This window comes from Gracilinanus agilis, chromosome 3, assembly GCF_016433145.1.
Source record: "Gracilinanus agilis isolate LMUSP501 chromosome 3, AgileGrace, whole genome shotgun sequence".
NCBI lineage: Eukaryota > Metazoa > Chordata > Mammalia > Didelphimorphia > Didelphidae > Gracilinanus > Gracilinanus agilis.
In genome coordinates, this window is record NC_058132.1 from 421,139,934 (window position 1) to 421,155,212 (window position 15,279).

At 36.4% G+C, this 15,279-nt stretch overlaps 1 protein-coding gene across 1 annotated transcript in view; it reads left to right on the top strand.

Annotated features, from left to right (window-relative positions):
• Window positions 1-270: 270 nt before the first annotated feature.
• The window catches only part of ETS2 (ETS proto-oncogene 2, transcription factor), a 31,824-nt gene continuing 16,815 nt past the window's right edge, over window positions 271-15,279 (top strand). Inside the window, exons 1-2 of the mRNA XM_044670299.1 lie at window positions 271-343; window positions 10,511-10,582. Coding sequence (XP_044526234.1) covers window positions 10,511-10,582 — 72 coding nt within the window. The 5' untranslated portion in view covers window positions 271-343. The remainder of the gene's footprint in view (window positions 344-10,510; window positions 10,583-15,279) is intronic.

Sequence of the window (15,279 nt, forward strand, 5' to 3'; positions counted from 1 at the left end):
CGAGGAAGAGGCGGAAGCACGGAGCTCCTCCTCCTGTTCTCCCTCCCTCCCAGAAGATCCGTAGGAGTTGGTGACGATCGAGTTACTTCCTCCCACGGCGACTGAGCTCGGATCCCGGCGCACTGGGGGCTGGGCTGCCATTTCAGGTCCAACACCGAGAGGCGGACGGACCTCTTCCCTTCCTTTTCTAACCTGCCTTCCTTTTACTGGCTGGTTCTTTGCCCGTCCCCGGATTGTGCTGTGTGGTGACTCCTTAGCTCCTGGGGAACTCCCAGTTTTGAGGCAGGGGTGCCAGGGGTTGGAGGACCTCGGCCTGCGCTGGAACCTCTCGGCCGCGGCCCAGGTGAGTGACGCTATCCGCCACAAATTCCTGCCCGGGGCAAGGGTCCCGTACACCCTTCCCTTCCTCCCCCACGATAGGGAGGATATTACGCCCTGGGAAAGAAAGGGGCTAGCGGGAAGGGGCGCTGGAGCCTGGGGAAGGGTCAGCCCGTGGCCAGGTCTTAAACGGTAACCGCTGGAGTCCGGGAAAAGCTTTGAGGTACTCGGGTCAGTGGCCCGCAGTCCCTGACCCTCTACCCCCTCCCCCTCTCCGCCCAACCTCGGAGCAGCGAAGTGTTGGGAGACAAAGGTCGGAGATAAACGGGGCCCAGCTCCCCACCTTACTGGAATGAAAGTTAGGTAATAGTGGTGGGGGGTTTCTTGCTTTTCAAGACTAGAAATCGCTCGACTCCCGACCGCCAGAAAGAAGCGCGACTTCCAGCCGTGCCCGGGAGGGAATGGCCCAGGCCCTTACACTGTAGCCTGCGCTTTCCCGGAACGCCTACGCCTCCCTCCCCCTTCCCTCCTCCCCCACCCTTCCTCACTGCTGCATTTTCTGGAGAGGTGGCGTAAATTAGTCTCAGAGGCCTCCCTCTAGGCTGCAAAGGCCCTCCAAAAATAATGAAATGAGGGTGGACCCGAAATTTATTACACTTAAAATCTAGAGGTTATGATATGTGGCCAGAATATTAAAATAATGACTCTTCACCTCCTGACTTGGTGCCTAGAATGCACTACCTCCCCAGCCTGACTTTCCTGGGTTTTTTGGTTTCTTAGTTTCCTTCTTTAAAAAGCCTTCCCTGATATCACCCCGCCTTGTGCCTTCGAGGTTATCTTCCATCTACCGTGTATGCTTATAGTGTGTACAGTGCTTCCGCCATTAGAATGTGTGCTCCTTGAGGGCAGGGACTGCATCATTCCCCTTTTTTTGTAACCCCAATGCTTAGCACAGTACGTGGCATATCGTAAGTGCTTAATTGCCTGTTGATCGACCGATTGGGAAGGATAAGTGAGGCATTACTCTTTGTCGCACTTACAATGTTTTCCTCGGATTTTCTTTTCTTTTTTAATGAGGGCTGCCATATTTTATTTCCATATTATCCATATAGATAATACTAAAATCTGCTCAGATGAAGAGAGCGGTTAAGATAGGGAGAGAATCTATGATCTCTATAGCCTGGCTATAAATGGATTGCAATGGAATGATTTTAGGCCTGTTGTGCGATATGTACAAAGTAACCGTATTGTGAGGAAGGGTGTTGCTGTTTTATTTTCAAGAAATGTATGTGGTAGTTGCTTTTTCTCCGGAATTTTCCACTAAAATGCAATACTTTGGTAAGAGATGAAAGTAGGTTAAATTTAAGGGTTTAATGATTTAGCGATTAATGAGCTCTTATAGAATCGGCCTTACACATTCATTAAGTTATTCAACAAGCATTTATTAAGCCCCTATTCGGTCCCTGACAATTTTAAGCACTAGAGATAGAAATAAAACCAATAAAACAGCCCCTACTCTTAACATCTGACCCTCTTATTGTTTAGAAGTAGGCTGGATCTGAGCACTGACATTACTATGACGTCACAGGATGAAAAATGCTTCCCAGATTAGGGAGGGGCACAACGCCAGGTTTTTTTTGTACCCCCAGATTTTATTTTGTTTTTTAATGAACTAAACGAATATAACTTTCCATAAACATACTACATGCCAGAGAACCTCTTTCGGTCCCCTTCACCGCGCTGGCGCCTTTAGCATTCATAAAAGTTTACTTTTCCTTGCTTACTTGGTTCCAGGAGGTCATTGCCCAAAGAAGCTGAGCAAAACCTGGGCCCGAGTTAATCAGTGTCTGAACCTGTCTGCTCTGCTTAGTTCCACCCACACTCCCAGAGAACAGGCTGACTAGGGAAGGAAGCTTAGACTAAGGGATAAGTTAGATCGCGTTGGCTGTTAAGTTCACGGAAAAAGTAAATTAGTAAATTTGAAAGCATTTCTACCATTCCAATTAAACTTTTCTTATTTACTAATTTTGTTCTGTATCTAAGAACCATTCGTTAGGTTAAACTCCCAGTACTTGGACAAAACCACAAGGTTTTTCTTTAGAGTCGTCCATATGAATGGAGAGTTTTCTTTTCAACTGTGAGGCTTTTTAAATCTTAGTCTGGGCCAGATTGCAAGATAGAGTGTTTTTCCAGTTAGGCTTTCCTTCAAAACACTTCAGTATCCTTCCTCACTATCCCTCTAGCCAAAAAACATAGGTCTCATAACACACTAACCATGGTAGTCATTAAAAATGCAAACAGCTTCAATGTTGGAGTAACTGAAGTGAGTTGGTTTCATATTATTTAACAATGGATACCAATTTTTTTACATATCACACACTATTTAATACAAATCCAGTATAGCAAATACCAAAATCATTTTAAATTTAAAAATGAGAAGCCCACTTTGAAGAAAGGAAGCTATTTATTCTAATTCACCAGGAGATCATGGTTAATGTCACTACTGAAATAGCACTAGATATTTGAATTAAGATGACTTTACTGTTTTGAATGGCCTTCATTCTTTTTGTAGAATGTGAGATCTGGATTAGAATTCCTTCCAATGCTAACATTTATGATTGCATTTTCTCCTCCCCCTTTTTGGGGGAGCTGGTTGGGGTGAAAGGATTATTAAATCCATCTTATGCTAGATTTTATGCGAGATTTTTCTCAGCTTTACAGACTGATAGGATGAATCTGGAGGTGTGTTTTTCTTGCTTTTAGCACGTTCTAGGAGAAAAAGATGCCCACCACTCCTACATAAAGAGCTATAATCACTAACTACAAAATAGAATTCTTTATTGTCTAGTTCTTAATGAATTTTGTAAAACTGCAGAATTCAAAGTGTTCTAGGAAATAGTTTCAGGCAGACATATACCTAATCAAATTAATTATTTTACTTGACATAGATTGTTAAAATATAACATACATCAAGAATCATCAAATAAACCAATTTTTGTAGCTATCTTGATAACTGCTTTTGCCTATTCTCCAAAAAAAAAGAAAATAAAATGTGTTAATAGTTGAAAATAGTTACATTTTAAAACAGGGGGAAAAATGATATTGGATAGTACACTCTTTGCCATACCTGAATATACAATTACATATAGTATTAACATTTATTTTTACTAATGAAATTTGAAACAATAATATATACCTTAAGTTTATGTGAAATTAATGACTAGCCATGAAAATAAAATATATTTGTCTATAGAGCATATTTCCATTTTACTTTGTTACAATATTATTAATGTGAATAAACTTCACTTAAAGAGATTTATCGCATTGATCTGTCAATTTTTAGAATACAGATAACATAAATTTATATGGATTTATATGAATTGCTTCCTTTCTTCAAAGTGGACTTTTCATTTTTAACTTTACATAATCTACTGCATTGACATCTGAAATGTTTTGAATAAAAGCCTAACTGGAAAAACATTCTACCCTGAAATTTAACTCAGACTAACATTAAAAAGTGTCATTATTGAAAAGAAAACACACCACCCAAGTTCTTTCCACCCACTCAAAATAACCTGGTTCATGCCATTCATAGGCTATCATTCCCAGCCTGAAGAAGTGGCTGGTGCCTTTACTCAAGTACTGGTAACTGAATTGAGTGGCTCTTAGAAAGAGAAAAATTAGTAAATTGGAAGGAGTTAAAATGGAATAGTATAAACGACTTTTAAGTTAATGAAAAAGTCAAAGCCACAGCATCTCCATTCCAATGGAGCTAGGTTACACTTAGCCTCTCCCTTCTGTTCTAACCTAACTCTGTAGGAGTGTGGGTGGAACTAAGCAGGGCAGACAGGTTCAAACACTGATTAATTCAGGCCCAAGTTTTGCCCAGCTTCTTTGGGCAGTGAACTGGACTTGAGGTTCCAGGTAAAGCAAGTGGACAGCCATTAATCCTGTTGAAAGAAAGTAAACTTTTGTGAGTTATAGAGCCTGGGGGTCATGGAAGGGACTGAGGGAGAAACTGGTATCTGGCATGTTTATTGAAAGTTATATTTATTTACCCAGTTCATACAACTAACTGGTGGGAATACAAATAAATACTTGTCATTCAAAATAGCTATCTTAATAGCCCCTTTATGAATTTTTCCTGCTTAATTACATGTAGCATAAGAATATTTATACAAAACAAATGCCAAAATCTCTTAAATTTGGAGATAAATTTTGCTTGTACTGTGTATCTCATGGTGGAAAGATGCCCCAAAGTAAAATCCTACTGTTTTTAACTGTGGCCAATGGGTTATTGATGATTGAAACCTTGGAAGTATCATGTTCAATTCAAGATACTACAATGGAGAGTGTCCAGAGAAGTGCTACCCTTCATTACTTGTCATATATCAGGCATGTTTTTAGCCTGATGAGAGAAAAGAAAACAAAAAGATTCAAGGGAGACATGATAACTCTATTCAGGTATTTGAAAGGGTAGTTTGGAAAAAAATACTAGATTTATTGAATGGTCAGGAAAAACAAAACTTCCCAACAATTTAAGCTTTCCAAATTTACAATAATAGGAGGCCTTCTACTAGAGATCGCATAACCACTTATTAGATGTGTTATGGGGAGGGGAGGTGTAGAATCCTTTCATGTGTAAGATAAAGTAGATGCTGACTGAGATCCCTTCCAACTTCCAAATTCTATAATTCTGTGACCTAAAATTTTTGGTAACTTGACACATCTTTTAGTTCTCCATTGTCCACATCTAGTAAAGCATTTATAGTTTGATTATAATGTTGCTTATGAACAAAAGTTGAGAAATAAATTTTTTAAAGTTTTTTTTTTTTAAAAACCATGAGAATATGCTATATGTAGGTCTAGACATGCAGATAGATTTGAATGAATCTTATTTCTGAAGTCCATGGCCATGTGAACTTGGGCAAGTCATTTAATTTCTGAGTCTTAATTTTCTCATCTGTAAAATGGGAATAATAATACCTTTGGTATCTTTCACAATTTTGTGGTCAGGCTCAAATGAGATAATGCACTACAGCACTTTGCAAATCTTAAAGTAGTATATAATTGCTATGTAGCCCACAGGAATATACTAATGTCTAATGCATTATAAGCAATTAGTGTTCTTCAATGTAGTAGAAGCTCTATCTACCAAAACTTTGAAGTAGAAAGTGATAGAATATTATTACTTATGGTAGATTTATACTGCTAACAATAATTCTTAGTGGTTGGAAATCAACCACTTTTATAAACCTATTTGCAATTTTAACTATTCACTTTTATTCATTCTTAAATTTGTGACACGCTGTGGGCGAAATGATGTACTAAATGCTAAGGGACACATTTTCATACTTCTATGGATTCAGCACAGATACTTCTTCCATTTGTATGTAGCAAAGTGATAACAGTTTGAGGTCTTTTAGGTGGAAAGTGAAGAGAGAGCTAGCCCCTCCTTCCTAGTTGACCCCCACCTTTGAATGTGGGTATATTTGGCCCTGTCCAGCTATTTCTCTTCTCCCATCATTAGGACCTTTTCTTTATTTACTGTGGAGTAATTTCTTTGCATGTCTGTGGGAAAACAATGAAAAGTGGAGCATGACTCAACAATGCCTAGAAAGAAAAGTCTTCCCTGAAAGGGGAAGGGGATCCATCTTCTCTGTTTCTCTCATACTCTACTCCCCCTGCCACCTCCTCCCTCTTATTTTCCCTTCACAAATAAAGAAATAAGTATACAACCAAGACCAGGATCAATCCCTTTTCTAGCCTACAGTGATAGTAATAAAACAGAAGATGTAAATATAACTCTAAGAATAGGTTAACTTTGGAACAAGAACTCAATCTCTCTGGGGTAGGAGGAAGAAAAAAGGGGGAAGGGAAAGGGGATCAAGGAAAATGCATCATAACTATCTGCTTTACCAGAATCAGATAGCCACAGTGTTTCTCATCTTAGTTGTTGATTAGCCTCATGATAGTCAGTGACTATTCCTCTCTCTCCTCACAAATCCAAAAGTGAAAACGTGACTTTGAATTACTTGCACTAAAATGCTAATCCTTGGTTTCAAAATGATACCTTTAGCTTCCTCACTTCTTCCTAGCTGAATCTCATATTGCCTTCTCACATTAGGGGCAGGTAGGGAGCAGGGGATAAAAATTATCCCTGTAAGATGTACAGTGTACCTTCCATTCATGGATCATACCAATCCAAAAAGACCATGGGTTACATTGGCAAACTATATTTAGTCTCTTTAGGAAAGCTACATATGTTCACAAATCTACAAAATTAAGCAAAATTTAATATCTATAAAAAATGACTTTGATAGTTCAGAGGAGAGAAATTTTTTATAACTGGAGTGATCAGGATATACTTCTTGGAGAAGTATATTGAAATGTTTGGTGAAATAATTTTACTAAAATTTTCAGTGAGCTATTATAAACAAAGTTACAGTCTTATACAATTTCAGATCTCACATTTTTAAAAGATTGGTTGGAATAGTAAAGTTCCTGGCTGTGATCGTAACCAATGGAACCATAGTGAATTTGATTCTCTAATTTTAGAAATACATGGTCTAGAGCTGAAACCCTTGTGTAGATCAATCAATTAATCAGTAGATATTTATTAAGCACCTACAATGTACCAGGCACTGTGCCAGACCAAGAGATTACAGCACATAACATCATAGAAGTGTTTTGTGTTTTAGGAGAAAGATCAATGATAATATCTTCAGTTAGGGTATACCAATATACTTACTCCATGCTTTGTGCAGTAAATACAAAATATAGTGGTAAGAACTAGATCTGTGATTGAATTGGTTAGTGAGAAAACTTCATCTACCAATGCAAACTGTCATCTTCTTGGAGAGTTGCCTGTAGCAGAGATGTTAAACACTCAGCAAGCAACACTGTCATGCAGGCAGGAACCAGATTAAAATGCATTTGGGAAGTATTTAACAAAATAAATAAAAATACAGTAGAACACAGATAATGTTAACATACAGTTTTCTAAATGAATGTGCAGTTTCTGGGATCCAAGATTTAGTGGCCTATGTTTGTATTTAAGTTTGTCATCTCTGGCCACAGAGAGGTTAAATGATTTGCCCAGGAACCATAAGAAAAAAAACACATTGATGAACAATACCCATTTGCAGCAGGAAGTAGTTTAAGGAAGAATGATGCCCATTTCCCCTTGGATTTATGGCCCCCCTCTCCTAAACCCTCTCCTCCATCTTCTACCCTCATTTTTAAAAAAAATATATAAAGCAAAAAACAGGAATGAGTCTTGATAGGCCTAATTTCCCTTTCCCCCATTTCCCTGTTAGCCTCCCACCTCCACCCCTTCCTTTGCACCTGCTGGAACTCCAGAACAAAGCAGTTGTTCTACTCCATAGAGAACTGCTACTTCTCATGCTATGACCAACAGATCCATGATGGATTAATGTTCTAGACCTGTATTGTCTGTAATGTTCTAGACTTGTACTATCTGTACATGTTTGGAACTATACAATCATAGGAACCAGCGGACTCCCCCCTGAAACAGAAAATAAGACAAATCCCAGATTACCTAAGTCCTGCATCATTAATTTTCCCAAACCCATAAAAATCTGTCTCCCCCTGCCCAAATGAGGCCCTTTGCTAGCTCTCTCAGCTTTGAATGTCTCCTTTTTGTCCTTGCAGCATCTAATAAACCTTGCTGAATTGCTCTACTCTGCTCTCATATTGCCTCTTGTGATGGACTCCCATCAGCCAAGACAGACATGCAATATAACATATATACCAAGTAAATACAAAGTAATTTGGGAGATAGCAGAGGCATTAGCAGAGGGGATCAGGAAAGCCTTCATGTAAGAAATGAATCTTGAGCCAAGTTTGAAGGAAGCTTGGATAATATAAGGAGTAAGGTAGAGATATATCCTTCACTTGGGCAAAATCTTGTGTAAAGTCAAGGAGGCCAGAGTTAGAATGGCATATGAGAAATAGGAAGAAGGCTAAGATTAGATGGTACAGTAAGTTATATGTAATATATATGGAAAGATAGACTGGAGCCAGATTGTGAAGAGTTTCAAATACCAAACAAGTTTTTAGTTAATCCTAAAAGCAATAAACCAGGTAGTAACATAGTTAGACCTTCCAATTAGCAATATTATGTTGACAGATGTGTGGCAGATAGAATGGAGAGAGGAGAAACTTATAGCAGGGAAACCAAATGATTTAGAAGACCATTGTAATAGGCTAGGCAGAAAGTGATGAGGATCTGAACTAGATTGGTGACTTTGTGAGTACTAGCATGGTGATAGTCATGAGAGATACCATGGAAGTTGAACTATATAGAATTTCTAGAGAGAGGGAGGAATAAAGGATATGTCAGCCTGGAGAAATAGGATAGTGGTGCCCTAGTTAAAAATAGAGAAGTTCAGAAGAGGAGGGAGTCTAGGAAAACACCATAAATTCTGTTTTGCACTTGAGTTTGAAGTACCTATGGATCATTGGTTTGGGGTCTTTTTATTTGTTTTGGTTTTCTAAGCCATTACTTTCTCTTGAAGTAACTACTCTAAGACAGAAGGGCAAGGGCTAAGCAAATAAGATTAAGTGACTTGCCTAGGGTCACACAACAAGAGATTGAGGTCAAGTTTGAACCCTGGTCCTCCCAACTCTAGGCTTGGTACACTAGCCACTGTGCTACCTAGCTACCCCCAGATTATTCATTTTTAAATAACTGACTGGAAGTAGTGTCTCAGGACTGGAACTCAGAAGAGATTTGTGAAGATAAATAGATTTGGATGCCATCATCACAGAGACAGTAATTGAACCTAAAATCTGATGAAATCACTAGGACTAGAGTAAAAAGAGAAAAGAAAAGACCTAAGAATCATGTGTAGATTTAAAAAGGATTAGATTTGAATTTGGAAGGCCTAGATTTAATTCCTGACTCTCTCCATTACTGGCCACTTAATCTTTCTGAACTTCACTTCATGAGGGTTTTAAGGATCAAATGAATTGTATATGTGTATATGGATATAGATATGTCTACAAAATATATACTAGGGCTATGTAAACTAAAGAATTATACAAATGTAAATTATTATCATTGTGCTTCCTTCCCACATTCCTTCCTTGATCTTGGCCTAAGGAAAGCCTCACCTCCCACTTCTAGTTGGCCTCCAGAGGCTATAGCCAACAAAACTTTTATGAATCACTTTACAAGCACTATAAAGCTAGAGCAGAAGCCACAGCTCTGTCTAGAAGAAAGTCCAGTGACTGATTTATCTTCACCTGAAGTCATAATTCCAACGTCAACCAAAGCCAGCAGTTTAAAAATGTATTTATCTTTGAATCCATTTCCTCATAACTGAATAGAAATTTTACAATCTGACCTTCAGCATATTTAGTACAGCCAGATTAGCTTAGTCTGACTTTCCTTTATCTCTACCTCCTGAAATCTTTCTCTTCTAGGACCAACTCAGGTGCCACTTTTATCTATCCTTCTATCTAAATCTAATCTCCTAAGTACTCCTAAAAAGTTTCTAGCTTTCTCCATTGCCTCTGTCACACTCTTCCTTGAGACATTTACTTGTGTTACAACTCTTTGAGGACATGGTCTATATCATATATCCTTTTTGCATTTCCAGTAATTAATATGATGTCTTACATTTATTTAAGGTATTGAATTGAATTTACCCATACCTCTCAGACCACTTTTTCAATTTGGGTAAAGTAAGCATATCTGAGATTAGAAGAGAGAACCCAGAATGATCCTGAAAGTGGTTCTGAGTGTCTTAAAACCCTCCTTTTGCAACTTCCCTCCAAATAATTTAGAGGGCAGAAACTCCTTTAACTTAGTTCCTAGACGCAGAACGCATTTCTAAAATGTCTTTAACTGGCCTTACCAAATACAATTGAAATGGCCTTTATTAAAATTTAAAAAAAAAACTAAATAAACTACCTCTTTGTCACATATAGCAAGAAATGTATTCCTCTTAAACTGCATTAGAAAAAACAAATAAGTGAAAACTTTAAGTATTTTTGAATTATATGTTCTGAATAGAACACAGTACTATTAACACCGTAATTAAAAATGCTTATTATGTAATGTTTGTTAAATGAATGTTGAATTAAAATTTTTTTTACAGTTCTAGAATTGTGTTTATGTGACCAAGTTGTAAGTTATTTTTAAGTTTTAATTTTTTTTTTAAAGATGAATGACTTTGGAATTAAGAACATGGACCAAGTAGCCCCTGTGTCTAACTATTACAGAGGAACACTTAAGGTGAGTGGATATTTTTGAGGGCAAGGAAAACAAACTGAGATATGAGAATTTTTTTTCCCCAAGTTAAACTTTTCTCCCCTCTCTCACTTTGAAAACAAAAGCAAAGCCCTTGTAACAAATATACATAGTGAAATAAAACAAATTTCCTCATTGGTCATATCTAAAAGTAAATTTAATTCTGTACCTTTAATCCATTCTCTGATGGATCACTGGAATGGTAGTTGGTTGTTGCACTAATAGAAGTTCTTAAGTTTTTCAGAATTGTTTGTCTTTACTATGTGTACTGATATTGTTTACTTTATTCCTCATCAATTCATATTGTCTTCCCTGGTTTCTCTGAAACCATCTCTTTCTTTGTTTCTTATGTCATAATAATATTCTATTACATTGATATACTGTGATTTGTTCAGCCATTCTCTAATTGACTAATTTCTATATCTTTGACACTACAAAAACACTATTATAAATATTCCTCTTTCTGCTGGTATAGCTGCATTAAAAAGTATGCACAGTTTAGTGACTCTTCAGGCCAAATTCCAAATTGCTTTCTAGAATGACTGGACCAGTTTCTGCCCACATTATCTTAAATATGCCTACTTTTTCCACAGTCCCTCCAGTATTTGTTATTTTCATTTTTTATCATCTTTGCCAATCTGATGGCCATGAGGTAGAATCAACTGTGATTTTTTTTCTCTGTAGCTATTAATAGCAAGGATTTCTTCCTTTGAGCGCTACCTGTTCATATCTTTTGATTATCAATTACTAGAATTACTAAAAGAATTCTTTCCAATGATTTTTGCCCTATCATCAAATGTTTGTATTATTTGCCATTGGCTACTTAACTCACCTAACTTCAAGAAAAGAATTTTTAGATGTTAGCATTGTTTTTTAAACCCTTACCTTCTGTCTTAGAATAAGTACTAAGTATTGGTTCCAAGGCAGAAGAGCAATAAGGGATAGGCATTGGAAATTAAGGTCCAAGGCCAGAATTGACCTCCTCTCTATGGACCTGGCTCTCAATCCACTGAGACTGCTCCCAGATTTTAACATTATAATGAACATAAGGGAATGGTACTAGAAAATGGTCCTGAACTCTAAAACTGATCTGCTATGTGGCTTATAATATTCCACAAAGTGCATTCAGTTAATGCCCTGTGGGGCAAAATAGAAACCAGACCATAATTAGTATGAAGCTCTGGTGTGTGCCAGTATCTCATATGTGCATCTTTACTGGTGAATTAAATATATCTTGTATTTTGGGGGAAGTAAGGATAAAAATATTAAATTGAAAAGTGCCTGCTCTGTCTAAAGCATTTGAAAGTATTTTCTAGTTCATTTGAGCTTGTTTCTAATTTAGTTTACCTTAATATGTCTTTGTTGTAAAAATAAAGTAAGTCAGATACTGCTTAAGTGATATTTTTAAGCACTAAGGAGATGTAAATGAAAGCAATTCTCATTTTAAAATGAGAAACTGGTTTTAGAAGATTATAATGCAAATTAATTTCAAGTAAATTTTTTATTTATGGGCTCACATATTTAGAATTTAAAGGGATATTCAAGATCACCATGTCTAATCCCTTGTTAAGGAAATTCAATCCTCCAAGAGATTTAACCAAATTTATACTGATAATAAGCATTAGAGACAGGATTCGAAGTCAGGCCCTTTGTCTCTAAAATATACTACTTGTTCCATTGCACCAAGCTTCCTCCTCAGATTCCTTTGAGGTTTCCCCATTATTAGGATCATTAAAAACTAACTTGAGCCCAGTTGATAAATGGACAAAAGATATGAACAGACAGTTTTCAGATGAAGAAATCAAAGGAGATGTAAGTACATGAGAAAATGCTACAAATCACTACTGGTTAGGAAAATGCAAACCAAAACAATTCTGAGCTATCGTCTCATTCCCATCAGATGAGCTAAAATGACAAAAAGGCAAGATGACAAATGTTGGAGGGGATGTGGAAGAGTAGGGACACTGATGAACTATTGGTGGAGCTGTGAAATGATCCAACCATTTTGGAGAGCAATTTGGAATTAGGCCCATCGTCTATAAAACTGTATGTCCTTAGACCCAGCAAACTGTCTCTCAAGGGGATCAGGGAAAAAGGAAAAGAACTTGTATGTTCCAAAATATTTATAGCAGGTCTCTTTGTGGTGGCCAAGAATAAGAAATTGAGGGCATGTCCATCAATTGTGGAATGGCTTAACAAATTGTGATATGTGATTATGATGGACTACTACTGCACCATAAGAAACGATGAGCAGATTAATTTTTTTAAAACTTGAAAAGTGAGGGGATGTCTATCAGTTGGGGAATGGTTGAAAAAATTGTGGCATAGATTAGTGATGAAATACTATTGTGGTACAAGAAAAGATAATTCTGAAGGACTTATGACAGAGAATTTTTATCTACCTCCAGAAAAAAAAAAATCTATTGGGAGTCAGAATACAGATTAAATCATACTAATTTTCACATTAGTTTGTTTATGTTTTTATTTGAGGGTTTTGGTTTTATTTGAGCATTTTCTTACAACAGTAACCAATATGCAAATATGTTATAACAAGTAGAACCAAAAGAACATTATATATAGCTACAGATTTAATATTTGAAGACTAACTTAAGAATGTTCACCTCCAGAGAATGAAATGAAAACTAGAAACACTAAAGACATAATCTATATATTTTGCCAGATGATACCTTCTTTGGTGTGGGGAGGGAAGGGAGAGGTTGGGGAAAAAAAATTTATTAAGAGAACTAACCTGAGTACTAATATTAATAACTTACTACTCTTTATTTTTTCCAAATCTTTATAATAAAATAGTTAATAGATAGCTTATGAAGGTCTCCTAAGTACTTTACATATATCTATATCCTCACAAGAATTATATGATGTAGATGCTATTAATGGCCCCATTTTATAGATAAAGAACTTTAACCTACCTAAAGTCACACAGCTAAAATGAGTTTTTAACCATAACAAGTCTAGTTTTCTTTCTTTTGGCAGAGCCGCCTCCCTTTGGAGATTTATTCACATCATTAGCCTGGTTGAGAATTAAGCTGAGGATTAACATTTTTAATTTGCATTTTTGGATTATTTTTTCCCTGGCTTATTATAATTAGTTTTTCCAGTTCTTTTGGTTGAGATTCAATTTTTATTTCATATTGGGATGTCATATTCATAGTATTACTTTTCTGCCATAGGAAAAAGACATAAAAATCTATCTTCTACTTTTTGCATACAGATATAATCATAATGCATCTTTCCTTTAGTTGACTCAACAGATGGGTCTTAATTACACATAGCATAAGATTTCCAATTTATATAGAAAAAAATGTGGCCTTCCAAGTATTTTTTCCCCTTAAACAAGTTAAATTAGAGCATTCTCTCTTACAGGAGAAATGATCCTAATAACATTATTATATGTCTGGTATAATAGTTGTATTAGTGTTTGAAGATTATTACTATTTTCTTTTTTAATAAACCAAAAGATTCTTACTTAACATAAAGTGCCAATTTGGACATTAAATAACATTTTTAGAGATGCTCTTATGTCAAAGAAATTGCATTAATTAATTTTAAGTATTGGCAAAATCCCAACAAAATAACTAGATACTCAGTTATTTGTTTAAAACATCGACTTTCAAACAAAAAAAAACCCATTGACTTTCAGTTTAATTAAGCAAAGCATAAAGCTTTGTACAACATGTGTTTGACATAGTTGTAATACCAAAAAAAAAGCCATTGTCTTGGAGTTTATATTTTAATGTACAAATACAGAATGTACAAAATAAATGTGATATAAGAGAAATTGAGGAAAGAGAGAACAGTAGCAACTAGTGAGATTCCAAAAACCTTAAATGAGGGCAGGAGATCAGCTAAACTATTGTGTTTTAAAGAATAGTTTGATTAGAATGTGAAGTTTATAAGGGGAGACAATATGAAATAAGGCTAAAAAATAGATAAGAGCCAGATTATGGAGGGTTTTAAATGCTAAGCTAAGGAGTTAGTATTTTATTTGCTGGCAATGGGAAGCAATTGAAGATTTTTAAGCAGTGATAAGTTATCAGATTTGTTCTTTAGCAGAATTTTTTTTTTTAACTCTTTTAACTTCTGTCTTAGTATCTATTTTAAGAGATGAGCAGCAAGAGCTAGGCAAATCAGGGTCAAGTGACTTGCCTAGGAAGTATCTGATTTGAATCCAAGTCCTCCATATTCCAGGCCTGGTCCACTGTGCTACCTAGCTGCCCATAGTTAAATTACTTTTGAAGCTATATGAAAGATAAATTGGAGAGAAGAAAGATCAGATACAAGGAGTATCCAGAGCAAGATATGAAAACCTGAACACTGTGGGAAAAGGGCGTGACAGATGTCGCGGAGCTGGAATACTATAGATTTGGCAGTTGATTTTTTTTTAGGACTGAGGGAAGAGGGAAATATAAAGAGTTGTGAACCTAAGTGACTGAAATGATGGGGCCCTCAAAAGAAATTAGGAAGTTAGAAATGTAGGGTGGTTGAGTTTGAGGGGCAAGATCAATCATATACATGTTGAATTTGAAGTAGCTTTAAAACATCTAGGAAGAGGTATTCATAAGCAAGTTGGAGCTCAAGATGAATTCACATATTGCTTAATATTTTGTTATGTGTCATGGGAAGTAACTGGGGAAAATTTAATTGTAATCCTTAAAGACACA